This window comes from Anastrepha obliqua, chromosome 2 (assembly GCF_027943255.1).
Source record: "Anastrepha obliqua isolate idAnaObli1 chromosome 2, idAnaObli1_1.0, whole genome shotgun sequence".
Lineage (NCBI taxonomy): Eukaryota > Metazoa > Arthropoda > Insecta > Diptera > Tephritidae > Anastrepha > Anastrepha obliqua.
In genome coordinates, this window is record NC_072893.1 from 98,953,074 (window position 1) to 98,978,887 (window position 25,814).

Consider the following 25,814-nt stretch of genomic DNA (forward strand, 5'->3'; position numbering starts at 1 on the left):
TTATATGTCAAATTTGCTTTTTGAATCGGCTATAAAAAAAAATTACCAATATTTTTTCAAACTTTTTTTTCTTTATTTTGAAGATTGAACATTGTCATATATGAATGAAAAATAATATCGTTCAAATGACTGCCACGACTGGTTTTACAGTAGGCCATTCGATCAACCCATTTTTTAAGCACATTTCCGATTGTTTGGGCTCCATTTCATGAATGGCAACTTCGATTTCGTGTTTTAAAGCATCAATCGTCTCTGGGTGGTTCGCATATTATTTGTACTTAACGGCTCCCCACAAAAAATAGTCCAACGGGCTTAAATCCCAGCTCCGAGGCGGCCAATTGATATCGGAATTCAAAAACGGTAGCCAAAAGTTCGAGTGTAACTTTGGCAGTGTGACAAGTTGCACCGTCCTGTTGAAACCAAATGTCGTCCATGTCATCCTCTTCAATTTTGGAAACAAAAACTCGTTGAGCATGTCGCGGTAACGTTCGCCATTTCCTGTAAAAGCGGAAGAAAAAGTAGACTTATCAATTTGGAAATAGGTTTTCAATATTTCCCAATTTAGTTCAAGCGTATGGCGTCGCATTTTATAAATGTCAAACCTTTAAGTAAATTATGAACACATTTGACATGTCATTTGTGTTACCATTCTCAAAAAAATAGGTGGTTCAAAAAGCAAACACTATATGGCCCACCCTGTACTAATTAAACTCCACAAACGTAAAATAAAATGGAGTGGTATGTAATAATGCGTTCACATATAACTAGATGATCTACATATTCGTGCTAACACAAAATCCGTAATTAAAAACCGCAATGTCCCATACAAAATTTTTCTCCCAAAATCTGAGATTATAAAATAATCCTAGATAATAACGATACTTTTTGACATACAATCAGGTGTTTTCTATGTTACCGATAATAATTATTACGAATGTAAGGAGAAGCACCAAAATAAAAACTAAATGAATGCCGACAAAGACAACGGGTCTGTAAACATAATTCTAATAAAATTTTTGTTAAATATTATTAATTATGGATACATTTTACAGAAAAAAGCTAGTGTCCATAAACGTTTGTCCTCTTATTACTTATTATAAAATGTAATATAGAATATCCGCCTCAGGAGACACCTTTTAAACTATACCGACGAGATCCAGGACAAAACTGACAGAAATCTGGTGGACCAGACAGTATTCAAACAGTCGAATGCCGTAATCGGAGACCAACCACCACCTATTGCAGATGAAGAGCTCCAGCTTCCCCGTGAGACACGGGTAACACTGGCACAACTACGCTCTGGATACTGTAGCAGGTTAAACTCCTACTTAACCACAATTGACCCCGACACACCAAGCATATGTCCGGCATGTGAAGATACTACGAACGATACTAGCCACCTCTTCACATGCCCCCTCAAACCTACTCATCTAACACCCCTCTGACTCTGGAGCCAACCCGCCGAAACAGCATGTTTCCTGGGCCTACCGTTAGATGAACCAGACGAATACGACCGGTGATATACCCTACACTGACGGGGCTTCTATTACTGTTAACAAACAGACAAACAGAAGGTGACCCACAATATTTTGGAGTTATTTACGGTCGGTGTTGGTTTATCGGCGATTTTGACTTTTAATTGTAGTTCGCGCATCGCATTTGAGTGATTGCCATCCTCTCATTGTGCTTCGTTGGGTTCGACAAGGCATTAAGTATAGGAGCGGCATTTCGCGGAAATAAAATCACCGGATTTTTCGAAAGGATAATGGGTAAATGGTCTGATTCAAGATATAGCTTAGTTAAAATAAGTTATGATATTAGTCAGACCAGCGTTGGCAATCGTTAGGTCCAGCAAGCAGGTTTGAGTGCTAAAGATCGTTATGCACGTTGAAAACACGAACTCCCAATCAGTGTTCACTTATGATAAACGCTTCAATCTCAGGGAGATATCCTGGCGGGTGTGATGTTGTTCTGGTGAGCTCCGGGGAGCAGTGGAGATTCCGATTAAGATACTTAGAAGGGGCGCCGGCGGATTGTGCGAAGTGGAGAAAGTTGAGTTCGGGAGAAGCTTTACATAAATATATATAACTGGCGCGTACATCCTTTTTGGGTCTTTGGCCGAGCTCCTCCTCCTATTTGTGGTGTGCGTCTTGATGTTGTTCCACAAATGGAGGGACCTACAGTTTCAAGCCGACTCCGAACGGCAGATACTTTTATGAGGAGCTTTTTCATGGCAGAAATACACTCGGAGGTTTGCTATTGCCTGCCGAGGGGCGACCGCTATTAGAAAAATGTTTTTCTTAATTTTGGGGTTTCACCGAGATTCGATCCTACGTTCTCTCTGTGAATTCCGAATGGTAGTCACGCACCAGCCCAATCGGCTACGGCGGCCGCTGGGAGAAGCTTTGCTTTTGGCAAAATAGATTTTGTGTCCAGGCTTAGGCTTGATGTCAGCCCTAAGAAAATGTGTGCGGAGCAGCCTTACTGCATAGAGCTGTTTCAGTGACGGTAGACGAGGGATGAGTTTCACCGCACTAAGCAGGGCTAGTTCACTGGAATGACAAACCTTGGTTCGAAAAAACTTGGGGCAGTCCGGTACGTAGAGCTGGCTGCCATTGGGATGCCAGTACTCAGGCACTCCACTCACCAGTTACAGGCGGCCAGACAGGCGCAGCATAATTTAGAACTGGCCGGCCAATTGCTTTAAATGTCGCCAGCAACATTTCTTTGTCTTTGCCCCAAGGAGGCAGTTTTGGACTTTAGTGGCAATTGCGGTTGTGTGCTGAGGGAAGGAGAGCAAACTGTCGAAGGTTACGGAATTGGTGTGTCATCGAGTTTTACCTTGAGTTTCAGTTTGACCTTTGTCCAGGTCGTAAAGAGGGTCGCCGTGGGTGGGGAAAGTTGTAGATTCCTCGCAGTGAAAAAGGAAAAAAGATTGGTGAGGTAATCGTCTACTTTGGAGCACAGGCCATCAATGTGCAATCGATATATAGAAGTTGAAAAGCAAGTGTGAGAGGACTACACACTGTGGAACAGTTTGCTGTGGTTGAAATAGCTCGCGCATCTCTTCGGGTCCGACGCTGAAGGCGCTAAAGGTGATTGATCGTTATGCTTCGTCGGGTTTGTCAGGGGCCAAAGCTTACTCGCACCAGTGGTGAACTTGCAGGTTGCTGATGTAGCAGTATACTTAACCCTGCCAGTGTAATGTTCCTCACCGGTCTTCGTCTAGCTCATCTAACGATAGGCCCAGGAAACATGCGGTTTCGACAGGTGGGGTCTAGAGGGAGAGGGTGTTAGATGAGTTGGTTTGATGGGGCATGTGAAAAGGTGGTTAGTGTTGTGTGGGGTGCCTTCACATGTTTAGTATGTTGGGGTTATTTCTCGATAAGTAGGAGTTTAACAACTACAATATCCAGAACATAATTGTGTCAAGGTCACGCGGGACTCTCGGGGGGAGTTGGAGCTCTTCGTCTGTAATGGGGGGTGGTTGGACTCAGATAACGGCATTCACGAGTCGGCAGCTTAAGAAGGTGGTAAGTGTCATCTAGTAGCGTGGCGGGCTGACAGTATTGAAAGCTTTGTTTAGGTCCAGCGCTACTAGGACAATCCTTTCGCAGGGGCGGGTTTGGTTAAGCCCACGGTTTATTATCTGGGCGTTTATGACGGTGGGTTCTGTGGAGGTACTGTGCACTCATCGGAAGTCATGGTGGTGAGGTCAGGTGTTCCATGTATAGTGGGAGTAGAAGGGCTACAAGAGTCTTCACTACTGGGGAAAGGAGAATTATAGACTGATAAGAACCCCCTTGATTGCGGGTTTCTCAGGTTTCAGTAGTGGGACCACTCTCCCTGATTTCCACTTGTCAGGAATAATGAGAGTGGCCATAGACATATTGAAAACCCTAGTGATTTATTCTACTCCCAATGGACCCAGCTTTTTCAACATCAGCATGTTTAGTTCGTCAGGGCCAATGGCTTTAGATGGCTTCATGTGGTTGATGGCCCCTGATCCTCATCACTGGATAAAACAAGTGACGCTCTGTTGTTCGGTAATTTGTGCAACCGTCTGGTGGCAAGACGCTTGGATCTGTTGGCCGGAGGGTGCAGAATGAATTACCGGCTAAAATAGCTCGCGCATCGCTTGGATTTGACGCAGTGCAACCGTTGAAGGTGATATCCACCTTATCATTGCGCTTCGTCGGGTTCGACTGGGATCTTACGGTGGAGCAGAGCTTAATCACACCAGTGGTGAAGTTACAGGTCTTCAAGTGTTCTACCCATTTGGCCTGCTTATGTTGGGTGATCAGCTGCCGATTCTCAAAATTGAGATCCCCTATCCCCGGGATTGGCCCGGCGTAGGTGTTCACGCTTGTTCGCTAAAACGGCTGCTTCGGCTGGGAAATTGGGACGTATGTCCCGGATACTTACAGCAGGAATGAAGTGAGTCGCAGCGGCTGTGAGCGCCTTGGAGAATACGCGTTTTCCTACGCGCACTGTAGTGGGGATAGGGAGAGCGGCAAAGGTGTCCTCAATAAATCCCGGAAGTCGGCCCAATTAACGTTGTTGAAGTTAATATATGATCGGTCGACTGGTCTCTCAATTGAGACGATAATGGGCAAGTGGTCTGATGCAAGCGACAGCATAGGTCGCCAGGCTATTTATCAGACCAGTGCTATCAATTGTTATGTCAGCTGAGCTGCTGCAATTGCCCACTGCCTGTCGTTCACTGTGCTGAGTGTCGAATCGCCTATCTAGTCTGCCAAAGGGTGTCCCCTACGATTGTTTGTAGGCTGGAGTGCCATAGATCGTGATGCCATTAAAAGCCACCTATTACCAATCGGTTTTCACCTCTGATAAGCGCTCCAATATCAGGGTGATATCCTGCCGGCAGCAGGGGATAGGGGGTATATATACGGGCAGCTATACCTTGACATTCTAAGGTACTCTCTCTGCGGTCGATGCCTTCATCGATCAGACGATACTGCACTGTTTGGTGGACTATGAACGCTAAGCCACCGTGATTGGCTCGCTCGCGATCTTCTGACACACAGAACAAACTATGCTGCTGATTTGTCCCCCCACTGGGATTGGAGCAGAAGGGGTTTGGGTCAGAGATGGAGTTGTGTTGCACTGGGCTCCTAGCCGTTGAAGTTTGATTAGTGGCGGCAGTGTGATGTGCCGGCATATTCGACGATAAAGCCGTTAAGGCAGGGGCCGCCTGATGGTGCGGAGCAACACGTAGGTACATACATACTGTATGAACCACTGTATCTTAAGGCGTGAACAGGTCTTAAGATGGCACCACTCGTTGCACTTATTGCACCTAACCGAGGTGGAGTTCGGTTGGAGCCGTTTGTGGCATATGCAGCGGTAGAATACTTCTAGTCCAGGCTTGGGTTCGATACCAGTCCTAAAGAGAAGTATCGAACCGTTTGGTCCGATCATGTTGGTTGACCAGATGCCTTATTCGGTGATCGCTGGACTTTTGCCTCGGTCTTAACCTCTTTTTCGCAGAAAGGAAGAGATGTAACTCCTTTGCGAGACTCTCTCGATTGAAATGTTCATATTATTTAAAAACTGAATGGTCAAAACTAAAGCACCCCACATTGTTTTTTCTTAAATACGGCTTTGTTTTGTTGTTTTTAAGTTAGTTTCTCTTCCTAACTTTATATAAAGCTGAGTCAAAGTACGTTAGAATAATTTGTGCAATACACGTGCGGATTTATATTAGTAGGACAAAACATTTTATACGGGAAATCAGCAAATATGGCCAGAAATGCGTATTCAAATGAATTTAAAAATAAAATAATAAGTGATTGGCAAAGTGGTTTATCGCGACACAAAATTAGTGAGAAATATTCAATAAATAGAAGTGTAATATCGCGACTTGTAAAAAAATTTGAACGAACGGGTTCTATTTCTGCAATCCATAGTGGAGGAAGGCCACGAAAGACTACACGACAAGACTCCACGATTAAAAGAAAAATTCAGAGTGATCCCACAGTCTCTTCTGAACAAATAAAAATTGATTTAAGTTTGCCGGTAAGTTCTAAAACGATCAGAAGACGAGCAGTGGAGGCCGGACTTTTCAGTCGACGACCTGCTAGAAGGCCATTCATTTCCGCCAAAAACAAAAAAAACGAGACTCGAGTTTGCGAAATTGCATATTAATTGGACAGTTCAAAAATGGAAAACTGTATTATTTTCTGATGAATCCAAATATAATTGAAATATTCAGATGGAATAAGGCGAGTAAAAAGGCCAAAGCAATAGCGACTAAATCCGAAGTATTGTATCGGAACTACCAAGTATGGTGGGGTGCTACCACATGCTGAGGAGGAAATGCCACTGAGATGGAGGTTCCAGCAGGATAATGATCCGAAGCATACCTCTAGGCACTGTAAAACGTGGTTACAGCAAAATGCTATAGAGGTCTTAGACTGGCCAGCGCAATCTCCCGATCTCAATCCCATTGACAATTTGTGCGAGATTGTAAATTCGAAAATTAATAGGGAAAATTGCAGCACAAAGGAAGCCCTGTTTGAAGCGGTTAAAGAAGCCTGATACAAAATTTCTCTGGAAATTATTAGTAACCTAATATCTTCTATGCCAAAAAGATGTTCTGAAGTTATCAAAAATAATGGGTTTAGTACAAAATACTGAAGAATAAAAACAATTATTTTCGCTTTTAATGGGGGGTGCTTTAGTTTTGTCCAGACAAGGTTTGAATAATATTAATATTTTTTAATTTAATTTTTAATATAAGAAATGTTGAAAAATTTTTGTTATGTTTATTAATCACCAAGATAATAAGAAGAAACAAGGTGTAAAAGTAAGTAATATTCGATGTTGTTTTATTGAGTTATTTGACATTATTTGAAATGCCATTACGGGGGGTGCTTTAGTTTTGGCCAATACTGTAGGTTACTAGTAGTTTATTTTATTAAAGGGGTTTTCATATTTTATTTGTACATAAACTCGCTTTCTACGAATGTGTTGTAATATTAATGATAAGGCAGCTTAAAGTAAATTTTTAATTTTGTATATATAATAGGATACTAAATTGTATTCGAAATTTTCAGGCATACGCCGCAGGATGTAATATTGTGATCTTGGCTAGCACTTTTGAGAGAGTCCAAATAATCCCAGGAGCTACCCATGGTTACGTCAAAATTTCTGCTCTCGATTGCAGTACCGATACTGGAAAAATTGCAGCATCCTATGAAAATAAAATATGCATATTTGAACCCACACCAGTGCTTTTGAGCAATAAGAGTGTCAAGCATTATTTGGATTACAGGTATGAATATTTTAGTTCAATGACGAAGTGTACAATGGAAGTTTTACTTAAAAAAAGGTTACATGCTCCTTGAGCTACTATATGTGATATACATATATCATATGTATAGTATCGGTATAGTATCAATCGGGGACTTTTTACCCCAGGCCCGGAGTTTTCAGAGGGGCCCGGACTCGAGAGTAAATCGAATTATATGAATTAGACATAATTGGAAAGGGCCCGCATTGGCAATTTTCCCCCGGGGCCCTGCTTCTATAACTCCAATCAGCATTGTTCAATGAAAATGGTTGACTTATGGAGATTTCATGTTTAATAATATTATTTTGTTTAAAGAAACTGCCATTATGTAAGATATCATAAATAATAAACATATTTCCTTATTCATTCATATTCATTAATTCAAAATCAAGTCCTTTCTAAATTTATTTCAAAAAATTATTCATTAAATACTAAAAAAAAACGAGCTTGGGAAACATTTTTCTAATTGATAAGATACTGGGAGATCTGTTTTTTATTGAGGGCTTTCCAATAAGGGCAGATCGAAATTTAATAAAACTAGCTATGTAGGAAGTTTAACGAAAGGCCGGCGCATGCCATTTTGTGTAGAATATGAGTATTTATTTGAAAAAAAAAAATTCTATAAAAATTTGCCTACAACGTCATCTAGCGTAGAGCTAATAATAAACTAACCTCAGAAAGCATTCCTCGTACCAAAAATCCTTATATATCTATATATAATATATCCTCTTTTGACAATGACAGAAATCTGAGAGCATAAATGCATATACAGTAGGTTCTGTTTTTATGCGGCTTTTTTTTATGCGGTTTTGAAATAGTGCGGTTTTTTTTTAAATTACAAAATGCATGTCGACCTATGGGGAATTGTACATATAAACAAGATTCTAAACCAGCTAAGCAAAAACTCATCACAGATTGCATCAGAAATGCTAACCCTACAAGTAATAAAGATATAATTTTCAAAGATACAATATTTTGTTTATGCGATTTTATTTAATTATTTCAGATTCATGCGGTCTATGGAACGTATCTATAGTAATAATATGGGACTAGTGCCCTTTTTTATGCGATTATTTCAGATTTATGCGGTTTTAGCATTTGAAACGTATCTATAGTTTTACTATAGAACTAGTAGCTTTTTTTATGCTGTTTTTTCTTTATGCTGTTTCTTGCGGAACGTATCTACCGCATAAAAACAGAACCTACTGTATTCATTTACTTCGAAGGGGCATTGGCTATTTGGACAAAACTTACGACTTCGACTATGGAAAGCGAGCTTCCGTGGGTTTATTGCACGTAAGTGGGAGTCTTTTGTAGACTTAGCGTCTGATTATAGAATTAGTTTCATTACAAATGTTGTTATTCCTCAATCAATTCCATGTGATATAAGGAGCACGATTTATCGATGTGCATCATAAATATCCCGACCTTCTATAGTGCAAGTGTCTTTCTCTAACTGTTGTCCTCGAGGTTTATATCTCCGCAGTACAGGAGATGTGATGGATGCGGTAACCCTCTCTGGGTCCATTTCAAAAAAGCACGCCAGGCGTTCCTTCCTGGCGTTGATTATGCACATTAAGTGATTATTGTGCCACTGTGCAATATAGAACATGCGTGAGGCGGGAAACTAAAGCTTGACGTTGAGGAGTTGTAATCATAAGGAACAGTCCAGAATTTTCGTACTCGATTTTCAATCCTATTTATTAAATTAAGGGGGTCCTCTAGTTTCTTGGGTCGAAAATATCGATTTTTTTTTTTTTTTCATAAATCACATTTACAACATGTGTTAAAAGTATGTGCTGAAGGATTTTTCGATATTCGAAGTGGCTCACAAGTTACGGCCTTGAACGGAGCAGGTATACTTAGCGCGCTCAACGCTGCGCGAACTTTGAAACGCGTTTTTCTCGAAACACTATTTTTAAAATAGTGACCACGATATTTCAAAAACTACTGAACCGATCTTGTTCAAATATATACCTCATCTTTAATATATTATAAGCCAGCGATTGAACTAGGATTATCATGATTGCTTCGATAGTTTTTTTCCTATGAGCGAAAAAATTAAGAAAAAATAAGTAAAAAATAGAATTTAATTTTCAAAAGTGTATACAAAAATTAATTTTTGTAATTAAGAATTCATTCTAGTTCAATCGCTAGTCTTAAATATGAAGATTAAAATGTCGTTTGGTTTTCCGTCAAGCACCTCTTTTACTTTATGTCTTCTTGTCGGCCACTATAACTTTTATTCTATTATATATTTTGTCTTCAAAAAATTTGTAAAGCTCATTTAAATGTTACTAAAGATTATGTGAACACAATGAGATTTATTATTTTGATCGTTTGCCCGTTAAAAATTATTGAAAAACCCGAAAAAAAACAGACGAGAAACTAGAGGACCCCCTTAATTTTTCGATATTTTCAACACAAAGGATACCTTCCTTTCCTAACACCAGCAGATACCGCATCGAATACTTTGTATGCATTTCAAATACATAGCTCATTGCTTCTTCGTGCGTAATTTTCTTATATGTCATTCTTATATGTGTAGTTTTAGTTCATCGATAGACTAATTTACTACTCAATTGGCTACCTAGTTTAAAGTAGCACTTGTTGGCAAGGGAGATTCTACGTTGGATTTAAAGGCAAACATTCGTGTTAATGTGGGTGCGCTGACTGACTGCTTGTTTGATGACAGGAGGTAGTTTGTCTTGTTCCCGTTCATTACCAGACCCATGTCGATGATATTAATATCGGCATATGCCCTCTTTTAAAGTATGATACCTTAACGATTGAGTTTCGCTGCTCGAACAATATTTTTCCAGCTTCAGGTCAATGACGTCACACAATAAGGAGTCCTCTTATTTGGTATCAAACGGCACGGAGAGGACTCATGGAGTTACTTATATTTCTCACCGTTCTTTACAGTCGTATTAGTTTTTCGCGAACACCAAATTCAGACATCGCGCTATGTAGATAACTAGTTCTAGCGTTGTCGAAAGTGATTTTTAAATCGGCAAAGAGATAGTGTGTGTCTATTCTGCTTTTATGGGTCTTTGCGAATCTATACAAGGGATGTTATTTCACGAGCTGATTGCTGCCTTATTGTCAAAGTAAGGGTATTTTTATTTTCTTTCCCTTGATCAGCGGAAATTTGACAATAGACAGCCAAATTGTTACATTTGTATAATCTATATCACGTTGTATAGATTCGCTTTAGCAGTGGTGTTAGTTTTACCTGCAACTTTTGATAAAGGGTTTTCCAATAAGAGGTGTTATTTTGATATTCAAAGAATGGTTTCGTTGCTTGTGGGCATGCAGCGCCGTTCTGTTCAAAATAAACGTTGTCCAGATCAATACCATCCAATTCCAGCCATAAAAAATCGCTAATCATCTCTCGATAGCGCAATCCATTCACCGTAACTGTTGCTCCAGCTTCATTTTCGAAAAAGTAAGGCCCAATGAATCCGCCGGACCATAAACCGCACCAAACAGTCACACGTTGAGAATAGAGAGGCTTTTCAACAATAACTCTTAGATTTTATGAGTCCCAGATCCGACGATTTTGCTTGTTGACGAAGCCACCGAGGTGGAAACAGGCCTCATCATTTAAGATTATTTTTCGATGGAATTCCGGATCAATCAGCAAAGATACGAAGATGTTGATGATCGGCCGGCTTGAGTTCTTGTGTTAACTGGACTTTATAAGCCTTAACACCTAAATTTTTATGCAAAATACGGTGTAATGACGTTTGTGGAATGCCTAATTCCGAAGAACGACGAGGAATGGACAAACCTGGGTTTTCTTCAACACTTTCGGGTACAACAGCAATATTTCCGACTGTTCTTGAGCGACGTGCACGGGTTTTATTCTTCACATCACTAACTTGTCCCAACAGCTCAAATTTTTTCACCAATTTCTTTATTGCGGTCCGACAACGTGCTTCACAATGACCCAAAAATGTTCGAGTTTAGTTTAATTATTTATATTTATTTATTCCTCGCTGCGTAGCTTATCTACCTTTTGAATTATATTTTGTGTTTAATTCCATCCTCGAAAAAAGGCGGAAACATGCTCAGCAATTTTTACTTCGCCCATTATTATAAAGTCAAAAGCCGCCTATATACGGTGTAAATTTTTTCCTTTTAGAAGATCCATTTACGACATAATTGATATGTGCATGATTCTGAATGCCTACGGTAAATGGTTTATATCTGTACCCATTTTGTAACCCGTTAAAAAATAACGATAAAAATATGTAAATTTGCTTTGTGAAAACGCTTCCAGACTCAAAATTTTCTTACGGGGGGAAAGGCATATGCAAACTGATTAATGGCAATACATGACTCAAGTAAACGAGCATTAAAACAAAATAACAAAAGAAAGTTAACCTCATATCTGTGTTATAGCTGCCTACTTATTATTGCAGGTAATTAGGTGAGAGTGAGAAAAAAGACTGATGGAAACAGCCAATCTTCATAAATGGAAAACATATATTTAATTTTTTTAATCGAAAGTGCGTTCACAATCATTTTACATTGACCATTTAATTATTTTCATTCTAGATGGGTACAAACCGGATCATTCTTATGCAACTACCATGTTTTCACACTTTCATGGAATTTAGAAGGAACACGTCTTTTAACTGGCGGGTCAATAATAGAAATGTGGAAAGAAAAAAATTCAGAAAAAGCTGAGGAAAATTCGAATGGTAAGGAAGGATGTTTTAAGCCAAATTTTTGCTTTACTAGCAATCGGGTTTTGTTTTTAGGGGTAAAATTCGAAATAGGCGGGGGTGACCGCGGAAATAAAACACCAACAAATGAGATCCAAGACGAAGTAGTAACTTGGGACACTATATGGTCATGTCAAACTGCCATACCGATTTATCATATGGCATTTAGTCCAGATGGTACCCTATTTGCCACTTGCGGACGAAATGACAGACTCGTAAAAATTTGGTATGAAAATAAGCAAGGTAATTAATTTCATTATTTCCAAATTTAATTTCATATTTTTTATGCAGATCTCTTATTACAGTTCTTTTTCCATCGAAAAACAGTACTAAAACTGTCTTCGGAAACGATACAGAACTCAATTTTACATATGTCTATATTGCACACCCTCGAGCAGTAACAAATATCGCATGGCGTAAAACAAGCAAGTACATGCCGAAAGGATCGGTATCTAATATGATAGTAACTTCATGTCTCGATAATATTTGTCGAGTTTGGATCGAAACCGTATTACCGGACGATGGCTTAATAAACATGACACAGTTTGATCCATTGGCATCACAGAATCCGAAATTTAGAACTCAACGTCACAAACATCGTTTCATGCAACGATTAAAACACATGAAGACCTGTTTTCATATTAGAAGACACGCTAAGACAGAGTCCGGAATGGCAAATTATCAAGCCAATGCCTTAGCTGATACTTTTCACGGTCCGATACCCTCTTTACCGTCATCTTGTAGCGTTCACGATTTCCATTCATATGGCTTTCATGGCACTGGCGTTTCACCCGGTATGCATTTTCACCTGGCGGCATCAATTAATGCTGAAACGGATATTCCTCTAGTTCCATCAATGCATTCGTCAGACACTTCTAATCAAAACAGTTTTATTTTACATTGGCTTAACAATAAGGAAATGAATTTCTCAATTCAAGCTGAGTTTATATTGCAGGAACTGACAAAAAAAATAATTGACGAAGAAAGTACTAATGCGTCTACCAATAATATTTCCGAACAACACGAACTAGATGTTGCCGACGAATCAAAAAAGAAGTTTTTCCGAGCTCTGTCAAAATCATTATCTGCAGAGGATAGTTATTCGGAGGAATGCAAGATTTCACCGCATCACAGTAAAGCTGGAATTTTGCAAAATATGAATTCAATGTCAAATACTGCATCCTTAAATTCTCTTAATAATGAAAACAATCCAATCATTAACCAATTTGCTGACTCCTTGGACTTTAAAATTGAGTGTTTATTAAGAGATTGGCACCAAAGCCCCGATCTTGTATTTGCAATTCATCCTATCGATGGAAGCTATCTCATATGGGTAGTTGATTGGCTGGACGACTATTACCCTGGTTCTTTTCGTCAAGCACAAATATCGTTCTCCACACGGATTCCTTTTGCATTTCCACTCGGAGACGCAATGTCTATGTCTACTACAGTTAGTTTATACAATACAGGTTCTCCACCACTAATTTTTAGAGAAATTGCAAACAGTGTGAAGAGTAGAAGTGCAGAAATATCCTCGCCTAAAGAATCGGCGAATTCTTCTCCTGCAAACAATCTAAACAACTCCGACATAAACGAACACTGCTTAAACAATTTAACAAATAGTCTTTCGCCGTCTGTTTCCATGGTAACTAAGCATTCCAATGGAACTTTAAATTTGTGGCAGCTAACTTTTGCTCTTAAAACGAAATTTACTCAAGTTCTTAGCATCGGGCATGTTTGCAGAGCATCCGGTCACCGGTTTAGAGTTAACGATATAACATGTCATCCCGTTTTACCACTTCTTGTCTCAACGTCTCATCATAACTTACCAGAATCAGAGAAGAAGTCACCTAGCAGTGCTGAAAATCTTCCTTACAATAAAGACGTTTTCACACCGTCTGGATTTTGTTCTGAACTAATTTTATGGAGAGTTGATTCTGTTGGTCCTCTTTGCCATTCGGGAGGTGTTAGTGAACTGGCCCGCATAAATTCACCTGAAATTTCTGCTTTTAGTAATGTAGCATGGATTCCAACTTTACTTCCTAGTACAACTTTAGGAAGCAGCAGTAATTCTCCTTCAGCTTGTTTTGTTGCTAGCGATGGTGAGAATTTACGGGTTTATCAAGCAGTAATAGATGCCCGCACTCTCCTTGCAGAGATATCTTCTTCTGAAAATGCTCACACTTTCTATAAATCCAGTTCGATGACATCAATTTATTCAAATGCTTCGTCAACATTCAAAATGAGGAAGACACCTTTTCATGAAAAACTTAAGGTGGTGTCACAACAGTCTACTGCACGACCTGGATGCATTATTCAACTTGACCCAATATCAGAAGCTAAACACGACTGGCAAAACACTCAATTCCTACATGTATTTCAAGCACAGTTAATTGATGGGGGTCATCGATTGGAAACCGATTTGGATGCAATTGTTGATTTACAACAAAATTTTGAATTTAAGGAACCGTTTTATATAGTAATTATCGAAAAAACAATTAAAGGGAGTACAATACACATGTGGCGTATTATTATTTCCTCGAAAGAGCAAAAAAATTTTCTATCCGATACAGCAATGTATGTCCCTGACAGCAACATTGTGCAAGATATGGAGGATTCAGATTTAGCACAACGGCGAATGTCAGCTACTAATGTATTACTAAATAATTGTGACGAAACAGGAAACGACACTTCACATATGTCTATACAAACAGAAAAGGTTTGTACTCAGGAGTTACCAATGCCCGAAGGTGTTGACGTGATCCACGCCTCTCCAGCTGCTGGCCATTTAAGTTCTTCATCAATTTATCCTGCTTGCTACGCCCCCTACATAATAGTTACTGCCTGTTCAGATTCCATATCCCGTTTTTGGAAATGCGAAACTCTTCCAGAAATTACAGAAGATATTTCAAAAAAAACATATAGATGGGTAGAGTGGAAAATGTTCAGTAGAGTGCAAGACTCTGCCATCGAAATTCCAGGTCAGCCTCTAAATATTAGTGCTGCGTACTCTGGACGTGTAGCTTGTGCTTATAAATATGGAAAGAGCTTTACTCGACCAAATAAAGGGGATCCAGATTCGAGATATATTAATCTTTGTGTGGCCATTTATGAATGTGAAAGCTCTGGGGGAAGCGAATGGGTATTGGAAGACACGATTCACTTAAAAAATGTACATTTACCACGTATGAATATTGATCATGGCATTGATCTAAGTTATCTACATGATAATCGATTACTGCAAAAAAAACAACGTTTGAACCAAGTGTTTCAAACTTTTACACAAGATGACGGAAGATCCCCTCGAAGTGGAGATACAACACCTGAACTTACAACAAAAACGGCATCTACATCAGGGCTACTAGCGGTTCCAAGTTTTAGTACCCTACAATCCCTTAGGAAAAGTATCGCTGAAAATGGAAATACATGTCCGTTAACTCAAAAACATCTCGTTCAGTTAGATTGGGTATCAAAGGAAGATGGTTCGCATATATTAACAGTAGCTGTAGGCAGTAAAATACTTTTATATACAGCGGTTTCATCAGATATCGCGCAAGCAAATATTAAAGCTATGAAAGTGTCAAGATCAGCAAATCGGCCAATATTACGTAAGGCTAGTTCCTTAGCTCAGCCACATTTTAACGATGAAATACGCTGGATGAAACTACGCCAAATTGATTTACACACAGCCGACGGTTTACCACCATTACCTATGCAAATATCGTGGGTTCGAGACGGAATATTGGTGGTAGCAATGGATTCTGAAATGCATGTATACTCACAATGGAAACCTCGGTTTAACCAGGAACATAGCGTGGAAGACCTTTTCGATTCAAGAAATCTCCGGGATGAAGACTTGAGATCGTTGGCCAATGAATCAACGCAGTTAAGGTTAAAAACTGCGACTTCTATACCACTAATAAGTAAAGTAAGCACTGCTAATCTGCAATTGCTTTCTAACGAAAAACGGAAAAGATATGGCAATTCAAGTGCAAGTGTACCAACAGGCTGTGAGCCAACAAACGATGATTATATGCCGGATTTTGGTTTGTTCCAGGCTTCACGTATCGCATGTCCGGTACTTCCACAATATCATCCTAAGCAACTAATGGAACTGCTCAATTCTGGTAAAATAAATTGGGTCAAAGCAATATTAGCTCATTTAGTGCGCTGCATGAGTGGTTCAAATGAATATACATCCAGCTCAGATGACGGAGTCTCAGAGAAACAGGTAAAATTAATTTATTCATATCAAATTAATTACTTAATTACGAGTATACACCTATGGTATTTGAAACGTTTTATTAAAAGAAATCAATGAAAGTACTAACATTTTGGCTTTACCAAATCGTTGATGGCATTTACTGTTTATAAATATTTTCGTTAATATGGTTACTTCTATTCCATTTTATGAAGATCTCCCGGGTAGTCCAATGGCTCATTAGCATAACCGAGTGACTTCACATATAAGCGAAACAAATTTAGAAATCGCTACACGGTAATAACGGTAATACAACATTAGACTCAGAGATTGTAGTTATGCCAAGGTTACGTAGGTCTCTTGGGGTAGCTGGATATCTGCATCTGCTGTGGGTGGTGGTTCGACTCCGATTACGGCATTCGGGTGTCCGTAGTTGAAGAAGGTGGTCAGGGTCTCCCGATGAATGTTGTTTATTGTCTGTTTAAACATTGTCCGGTCCAGTAGTTGTCGGTTCCTTTTGTCCTGGATCTCGTCTGCGTAGTTGAAGATGTGCCTCCTGACGTGCCTGGGAGGCGGCTCAGGCACAAGCAGTGTGTCATGAGTGAAACCTACGGTAGCACCTTAGCAGAAACTGTTTGCTACCGGTTTGTTGTGCTCCTTTACAGGTAGCATCTGTGCCTCGTTGTGTAGGTGTTGTAGAGAGGGCATCAGAAGGCAACCCGTCGCAGTGTTTTAACAAGTCTGAAGCTTTATCCACACTAGTTCCAGGCAACCAAACAGGGGGAGCGTAGTTTAGAACCGGCCGGCCAATTGCCTTAAATGTCCATAGCAAAATTTCTTCGTCTTTGCTCCAAGTACTGCCGGTAAGCGATTTAAGAACCTTGTTGCGATTTTGGACTTTAGTGGAAATTGCGGTTGTGTGCTCAGGGAGGTAGTGCATACTGTCGAGGGTTACGGAATTGGTGTGTCATCGACTTTTACCTTGAGTTGCAGTTTGATCTTCTTTGTCCCGGTGGTAAAGAGCGTCGCCGTGGATTTTGTCGGGGAAAGTTGTAGATTCCTCGCAGTGAAAAAGTGAAAAAGATTGGTGAGGTAATCGTTCACTTTGGCGCATAGGCCAGCAATGTCATTGCTGACGAGTGTCGACCACTCAGATAGTTAGCAGTCCACCTCTTCAGCACTGGCGGAAGTGAGAACTGTACAATGTCTTCCAAATAGTAGCGTGGGATGGCTGATAGTGTCATGTAGTATAAATTACCGGCTAAAATAGCTCACGCATCGCTTGGGTTCGACGTAGTGCAACCGTTGAAGGTGATATACATACATTTCCATATTCATGTTATAATTATTTTGTATATTAGTATCTTACATTCTAGTGAGAGCGTTGAATTTTTTCCCAAAAGCCTATGAAGTTGTTTAAACCTAGTCTTGATTGCGCGTCGTTTTTGACTAATGTGTAACTTCCAGTTAAGTTTATTTTCTATAATTATACCCAAGTAGTTTACGTTTGTGTCGTGGTGGATTTGATTATTCTTTATGAATATTGGATTGTATTGTTTTTTTCTCTCGTTAGTGTATGTGAGTTAAGAGTTTTTGTAGAAGTCCGGCATGCCATACTGTGTCAAAGGTTTTGGCCACGTCCAGATATACTACTTCACACGTCCGTTTTTTATCGACGTCTTCAAAAATTTTGTTTGCCACTCTTTGAACTTGCTGGGTGGTGGAATGTTTTTGGCAAGTATAAGCGGGAGTGCATAGTCCACTAGTCTGGGAAGTCCGAAAGTACCAGCCAGAATTTTACCGTGACCATAATCCGTGTTTGACTACTTACTTAGAGTGTTCAGCCTTATTGAAACACTGCGTGCGTTATATATTGCCTGCAGATCTACCGGAAGGAAGTTTAATGTCGCATATAATGCTTTCGAAGTTTTGGTTGGCATGGCACCGGTTATCAAAACAGATGCTAGTCTTTGAACCTTGTCAAGTTTTTTAATGTTCACACCCTTCTCAAGGGCATCCTATCATATTACAATACCATAGTAGAGAATTTTACCTCCCGTTTTTTCAAGTTCTTGTAGATTATTATTGACAGTTAGGTTCCACAGAAGTGGAGATATTACCCCACCTTGGGGTGTACCCCTGATCGGAAATTTCTTCATGAATTTGTCACCCAAATTTGCGCTTATCGTTCGCCCATTTATTTTATATGTCGTTCTATAAACGAAACTAGTGCACTGTTTACTCCTATTTCCGTTAGCGAAGTGGTAATTGCTTCCTGATATATATTATTGAAGGCACCTCCATGTCTAGAAAGGCAGCGAGGGTATATTTTTTTAGTGAAGTGATTTCTCGAATGTGCGAACTAGCGCATGGAGCGCTGTTTCCACGGATTTGCCATTGCTGTAGTAGTTTGTCGCTAATCTTTCCTTTGATAGGCACATCTAGCACCCGTGGATTTAGTGGGAGAAAGTTGTAGGTTTCTTGCAGTGAAGAAGCGAGTAAGGCGGGCGAGGTAGTCGTTAACTTTTGTGCATAGGCCATCAATGTCATTGCCCGACGCCATTATCGTGCAGTCGTCGGTGTATGAGACCAGTGAGACTCCCTCTGGTGGCTGGGGGAGTTTCGAAATATAGAAATTAAAAAGCAAGGGTGAAAGGACACCACCCTGCGGTACAAACTGTTGTATGTCAGTTTGTGCAACCGTCTGGTAGCACAACGTTTGGATCTGTCGGCCGGAGGATGCAGTATAAATTGCCGGCTAAAGCAGCATCTCCTCGGATCCGACGAAGTACGACCGTTGAAGGTGATATTCACCTTGTCGTTGTGCTTCGTCGGGTTCGACAGGGACCTTACGGTGGACCAGATCTAGCTCACACCAGAGGTGAAGTTGCAGGACTTCAGATGCTCTTCCCATTTCGTCCGCTTATGTCGGGTTACCTGTTGCCGGATCCGATCACGCTCGTTCGCCAGATCAGCTGCTTCAGCTGGGAAATTGGGGCGTATGTCCCGGATCCGTCGAGCGGGTATGAAGCGAGCCGCGGCGGCTGTGATCGCCTTGCGGAATGCGCGTTCGCCTGCGCGCATATCGGTGGGAATGGGTAGAGCGGCGAAGATGTCCTCAGTAAATTCTGCGAATCTGGTCCAATCAGCTTTGTTGAAGTTGATGTATGACCGGTGATCCGCGGAACCAAAGTCGGCAGGTTTCTCGATCGAGATGTTAATGGGCAAGTGGTCTGATGCAGGCGATAGCATAGGTCGCCAGGTTATGCTATTTAACAGACCTGCGCTAGCAATTGTGATGTCAGGCGAGCTGCTGCAATTGCCCACTACCCTAGTGGGGGCGTCGTCGTTTACAGTGCTGAATGTCGAATTGTCTATCTGCTCTGCCAATAGCTGTCCCCTACGAGCATTTGGCAGGCTTAAATGCTAAAGATCGTGACGCGCATTAAAGTCACCTACTACCAATCGGTTTTCACCCCTGATGAGCACACCAATATCAGGGTGATATCCTGCCGGGCAGTAGGTGACAGGGGGTATATAGATATTATAAATTTCGAGGTCGGTAGCGCCTGACCGGACAGCTATACCTTAATATTCTAAAGTGATGTCCCTGCGGTCGATGCCTTCATCGATGAGACGATACTGCACTGTATGGTGGACTATGAACGCTAGGCCACCACCGCTGTCTCGCTCGTGGTCCTTTCTATGGGCGTTGTAGCCGTCCCTCGTAAACAGGGGGAAGCTAGCGTACAATTTTGTCTCTTGGACCGCAGCTATCTTGATAACATACTGGCTCATGATGTCGAATATTTCGTCAATCTTGCTTGTGAGTCCGTTGCAGTTCAGTTGTAATAGCTTGAAGCTTCGCGGGAGTATGGTCGTAACTCGGGGGCTGAGGGATGCGTGATGTTGTCTACGTTGGTCCTGCTGTGCGTTCCGCAAAATTTGTTGTGGCCTGATGTTGACTGGCGGCCGCGTCACTGGGGGCGGTTGCGTGTGCAGAGCTCTGCATCAGGGGGCAACGAAGTCGCGTGTCCACTCACGGGTGGTGTGCAGGCCAGAGCACCTCCGAAAATGGCACCAGTCACTGCAAGAATTGCATTGGACAGTTGTCAAGTTCCAGGAACTACGGTCTGACACACGGAGCAGACTGTACGGGGGACCAAGAGCTGATGGTTTGTCCCCGCACTGGGGTAGGAGCAGGAGGGTTGTGGGTCAGTGAGGGAGTTGTGTTGCGCGTGGGGGCTCCTTACCGTTGAGGTGTTGTTGGTGGCGGCAGTTTGACGTGCCGGGGGTGGAGTTCGGGTGGATCCGTTTGTGGCAGATGGAGCAGTAAAATACTTCTGGTCCGGGTTTGGGTTTGACGCCAGCCCTGAAGAGAAGTATTTGCAGCAAACGAGCTGCAATGGATTGCTCCTGTGACGAAAGATTGGTGCTGGGATACGGTACACTAGACAGGGCTAGTTTACTGGGGCGGCAGCCCTTGGTCGGGAAAAACCCGAGTCATTCCGGTAATGTAGAACCGGCTGCCATGGGAGTGGTTTCTGGTGTTTATCCGCTATGAAGAAGCTCCTCATAAAAAACCATCTGCCATCATGACGCGCATCACAACTAGGAGGAGGAGCCCGGCCAAACAACTAGACGAAGGGTGTAAACGCTAATTATATACATATATTTATAATATAATTGTTTTAGAACATCATTTTTCACTTAAACATAGTTTTAAAATACGTTTCAGTTTTTGTTTAATTGAAAATTTATAAAAATTGTTTTATTGCAGAGAGCATGGTCCAGATCTCGAACTCTATCCATCAGTTACGTCGGAGATACAAATGTATCAAATGAACACCGAGGTTCAACAACACAGGTATTTCGTGTATTGTATTATAAATGCGTATTTAATGGAATGTTTAAAAATCATTGTGTTAGTTCTTGCATAAAAAAAGTTATCTGTTATTATAAATACTTTGTCACAACAGCGGGGCAATAAGCAGTTTTCGTGTACTTATTAAACATTAATTTTGCGGTGACAAAACGAATACTCAACTAATCAAAAACTTTAGAAGTGTTATACGGCAAAAGTGACATCCAACATTCTGCCTTTGTACAGGGTCCGGCACTCGAAGTGTAACCAATTAAAACAGCCATAAATTCAGTTGGGAAAATTACTTTTAATCAATTTAAAGTAAAAAATGTGTGAAAATATACTTTGACTATGGCCTTGAGACGAAAGAATCGAAAGAAACGAATCGCAAACTGCCCGAATGTGACTTGCAGGTATGTTGGCCCATTCGCGCACAATGCGTCTCGAGACTGGCGAATCTTTTAGTTCGGACCTTATTCTCCACAATGGCCCAAAGAGAATAATCCATCGGATTCGCATCTGGTGAATTTGAGAGCCACTGTGTGCATATTATGTCTAGTGGTACACAAGTCGTTGCAGAAGATTGATTGGGAGTGAAGGCAGGTTACAGATTTTCAGCAAATACCCACCCCTTTTCAGAATCCGTACATGCCCAGTTACTATTCCCTAGTCGAATTGGTGATTCGTACTGTATAAGCCAATGTATATTTTTGGTTGCTTCCCACAATGCATAATCTGTTCGGTCAGTAGCAGTAAGATTAGAAAAAAAATCGTGAAGATCCCTCTTCTTTCTCTTCTTTTCTTTTTTAAGAGCGCAAGGCAACTTAACTGTGCATTCAGTCAACAAATATTTTGTATTTTGGAGAACGATATTGTTGTCAAGACCCATCAGCTCTCGTTCCTTTTTAACTATCTTCTATAGTCTCATCAGTTTATAAGATTAGGATTGGGGAGCTGATGACCCGCTGTTCTCCTGCAGGGACTACCTTCCATGGTTATAATAGACGTAGAATGATCGGAGGACAAATCTAGCGATGCTGTTAAAATCTTGCAATGAATACCCCTTATAACACCAAAACCAATCAGGTTAAGCATCTTCTGGCGGTCAGATGGCTAATATGTTGGCTGTCCTGTAGATACAACATCAAGTTTTGAACTTAAAATTGAAATTTGAATTGGTCGAGCCAAGGAGCACCAAGAGATTTGGTGGCTCCTAAAACGCTTACGCTAAAAAGCACATTGTATTTAGAGCTCTGGAAAAAGGGTAGATAATCAAGGGGGGAAGGAGAAAAGTATCAGAGAAAGAGATAGGAAAGAATAGAGACAGAGACAGAGGTAGTTATTCCTGTGAAAATTTTCCAGATTCTTTGGTAAATCTGTAAATATACTCCAGTTTTAGAGAACGAATATTACCCATTCTCATGACATCGTAACCCAAAGCTCGTAATCTTGCTCTAGCAAAGACCATCAACCGAACGTCTTTCCTTCCAAGTTTAAGTAGAAAGTTTCACAGTTTTCTGTTCGGACATGTCACAAAACACTTTGCAGTACTGCAGCCTTCTGGACCGTACCATCACTCTTCATGTAAATTGCATACATAATCGCTGATCCAATTCATGATTCCTGCGGAACTGATTCCGATTATTGGCCCTGGCCCTTGTGGGGGAATTGCCACGGATGGCCAATTCATCGGCAATTTCGCTTCCTTGAACACCGGAGTGGCCTGGAACCCATATAAGTACAAGCCTGTTTTGTCTTACGACACAATTAAGCTTCTTCTTACATTCTTGAACAACCTTTGAGGTTTGCTTCGCGTTCTCCAGGGCCTTCAGTGCAGCCTGACTGTCACTGAAAACTTCAATCTGTTTCCCGCTCCATCTCCTCTCCATAATCCATTCGGCTACTCTTAGGATGGCAAAAATTTCCGTTTGGAAAACTTTTACCATTTCTCCGATAGCATAGTGATACTTATTACCATCGTTCAAGTACTATCCGGCTCCAGACCCTATTTCATTCTTGGACCCATAAGAAGATAAAGAAAATATCCGTCAAACCTCCCTGCATGCATTCTGGATTGCTCCACTGCTCATACTCATCTGTCATCAAATTTCCTTCCAAATGAAACTTTGGGTATCAGGTCGTCTTTAGGTGTCCAAAGCAGTGGATGCTGCTCAGATAGCACCTTAAAGTTTCTATGTGTCTCGAAGTTCCGTCTTCGTGACAGAAACCATATTTATGGAGTCTACACATAGCTTTTATTGCTTCCTATTGTAAGATCCAAGGGGAGCAAATCAAGCATAGCATTTAGAGCATCGCCGGAGGTTGTACTCATGGCACCCGTAATGCATAAACATACATTTCTTTTCAGCATGTATACTTCCCGGAGTGTGGATTTACCTATGATCCGTTGCCACTAGACCACAGAGGCGTAAGTGATGATTGGTCTGATAAGTGCTGTGGATATCCATAGGACCACAGCAGGTTTCAGACCCCAGGATTTACCAAAATTTCTGCGGTATTGCTGAAAAATCCTTAATGCGCGATTCACCTTCAGTGAAACGTGTGTCTCCCAAGTCAGCTTCTATCAGTGTTGGAAGACTAAGTCCATCCAATTTCCGTTTTCTCGTGAACAAGACTATGGTGGATCGGATTGACGGAAAGACCTTGTGTATCAGATGTTAGCGCACAGACATCGTCCGCATAGGCTTGGACATGAAAACCGAGTCCCTGCACCTCCGCTAGTAGAGAGTCTACGACCAAGCACCACAACAGCGGAGAAAGAACAACCCCTTGGAGATATCCTTGCTTGGCACTGACGGTGATTAGTTCGTCACTGTTCTCACCAGCGGTTAACAGCCTCTCAGAGAGCATGGAATATACCCACTTTAAAATGGTTTGATTAACTCCATGTCGTTCGGCAGAAGAACATATCGAGCCGAAAGTGGCATTATCAAAAGCCCCCTCAATGTCCACGAACACGCCCATTGTGTATTCGTCAGCTTCCATCTTGCTAACAAGATCGTGTAAGGCTGATTTACATGATTTTCCACTCTAGTAAGCGCGTTGATTTCTACTAAGTGGACTTCTCGGCAATACCCCCGAGTATATTTCTCCAAAACAAAAATTTTTTTTACGGAATAGTCGTTTTTCCCTGGTTTTGGAATAAATACTACTCTTACGCGTCGCCATTGGGATGGTATATGACCAAGTGCAAAACAGGCTGTGAAGATCCTTTTCAGGGCCTGAATCAGCATTGTCTCCTCCTTTCTTAAGCATTGTTGGATATATTCCGTTAGGTTTAGGGGACTTAAAGTTCTCAAAGGAAGACAAGGAAAGGCTTATCGATTCTTTTGTCACTATCCGACTAGCAATCCACCAGCTATACCTAGAGGCTCCACCTACCAGAGAGTGTTCTGTGTGTGTGTGTGTAATTGGCGCGTACACCCTTTCTGGGTGTTTGGTCGAATTCCTCCTCCTATTTGTGGTGTGCGTCTTGATGTTGTACCACAAATGGAGGGGCCTACAGTTTCAAGCCGACTCCGAACGGCAGATATTTTTATGAGGAGCTTTTTCATGGCAGAAATACAATCGGAGGTTTGCCATTGCTTGCCGAGGGGCGACCGCTATTAGAAAAATGTTTTTCTTAATTTTGGTGTTTCACCGATATTCGAACCTAAGTTCTCTCTGTGAATTCCGAATGGTAATCACGCACAAACCCATTCGGCTACGGCGGCCGAGTGTTCTGCTACCCGGAAAAAGGGGTTTCGAGTAGAGCATTAAACGTTTCCGATATGGAAGTTCTGTAAGAACCATCAAGTTTTCGAATGGAATCCAGCCTGAGCGGTCTATATGAACGACCTTACAAAGTCTCGCTGCTTTCCTCATTTCTTCGACGTTACTGCAGAAATTTCTTTAGGATTCAAGTTTGGCTTTCCAAAAATTTTTCTTATATTCTCCTCTTCTGTTTGGGTTTTTAAGGCCTTATTAAGAAGTTCAGGGTTCCACCAAATAATTGCTTTCCCCTCTTTACTTTGCCTGAGTGGGCATAACCACCACTCACAGCAGATGAAGAGCTCCAGCTACTCCGAGAGAGTCGCGTAACCTTGGCACAAGTACGTTCGGGATATTGTAACAGGTTAAAATACTACTTATCGAGAATTGACCGCGATATACCGAACATATGTCCGGCATTTGAGGGCACCCCGCACGACGCTAACCAGTTTTTCGCATGCCCCATCAAACCCACTCAATATAACACCCCTCTCCCTCTAGGCGCAACCTGTCGAAACAGCAAGTTTTCTGGGCCTACAACAACTGTTGCGAGTGCTATGAAGAGGGAAGAATTCATAGTTGTGAAATCAGTTGCAACTGTGCACTTAAAAGCGCTTCATTATTTTTCTTAAATACCACATTTCGTTGGCATTTCGGCAAATGAAACAGAATCTTCAATAACTAATTCAGACAATCAATTATCTGCCGACGACAAAAATTTGCTTGTGCTTTTTTAATTGCAATGCGAAAGGAAATTTGGTAGCTTGTATAGCGAATATGGCCTTTAAAGATACATATATGTATATCTATTAAAAAATATATTTTAATTAATTTAATTTAATATATGGAAAATAACAATAAATTATTATTTTACAATAAAAAAAAAGAGCACTAGCTGCCAGGGCTTACGGCTCAAAAAAATATATATTT

At 41.1% G+C, this 25,814-nt stretch overlaps 1 protein-coding gene across 2 annotated transcripts in view; it reads left to right on the top strand.

Moving 5' to 3' along the window:
- The window catches only part of LOC129237821 (dmX-like protein 2), a 115,033-nt gene that overhangs the window by 747 nt on the left and 88,472 nt on the right, over positions 1-25,814 (top strand). The window contains exons 2-6 of one of the 2 annotated variants that reach the window (XM_054872769.1): positions 7,080-7,297; positions 11,879-12,024; positions 12,085-12,291; positions 12,354-16,279; positions 21,030-21,116. In XM_054872769.1, coding sequence (XP_054728744.1) covers positions 7,080-7,297; positions 11,879-12,024; positions 12,085-12,291; positions 12,354-16,279; positions 21,030-21,116 — 4,584 coding nt within the window. Of the gene's footprint in view, positions 1-7,079; positions 7,298-11,878; positions 12,292-12,353; positions 16,280-21,029; positions 21,117-25,814 lie in introns of both variants that reach the window. The other variant, XM_054872768.1, reaches the window with a different exon arrangement.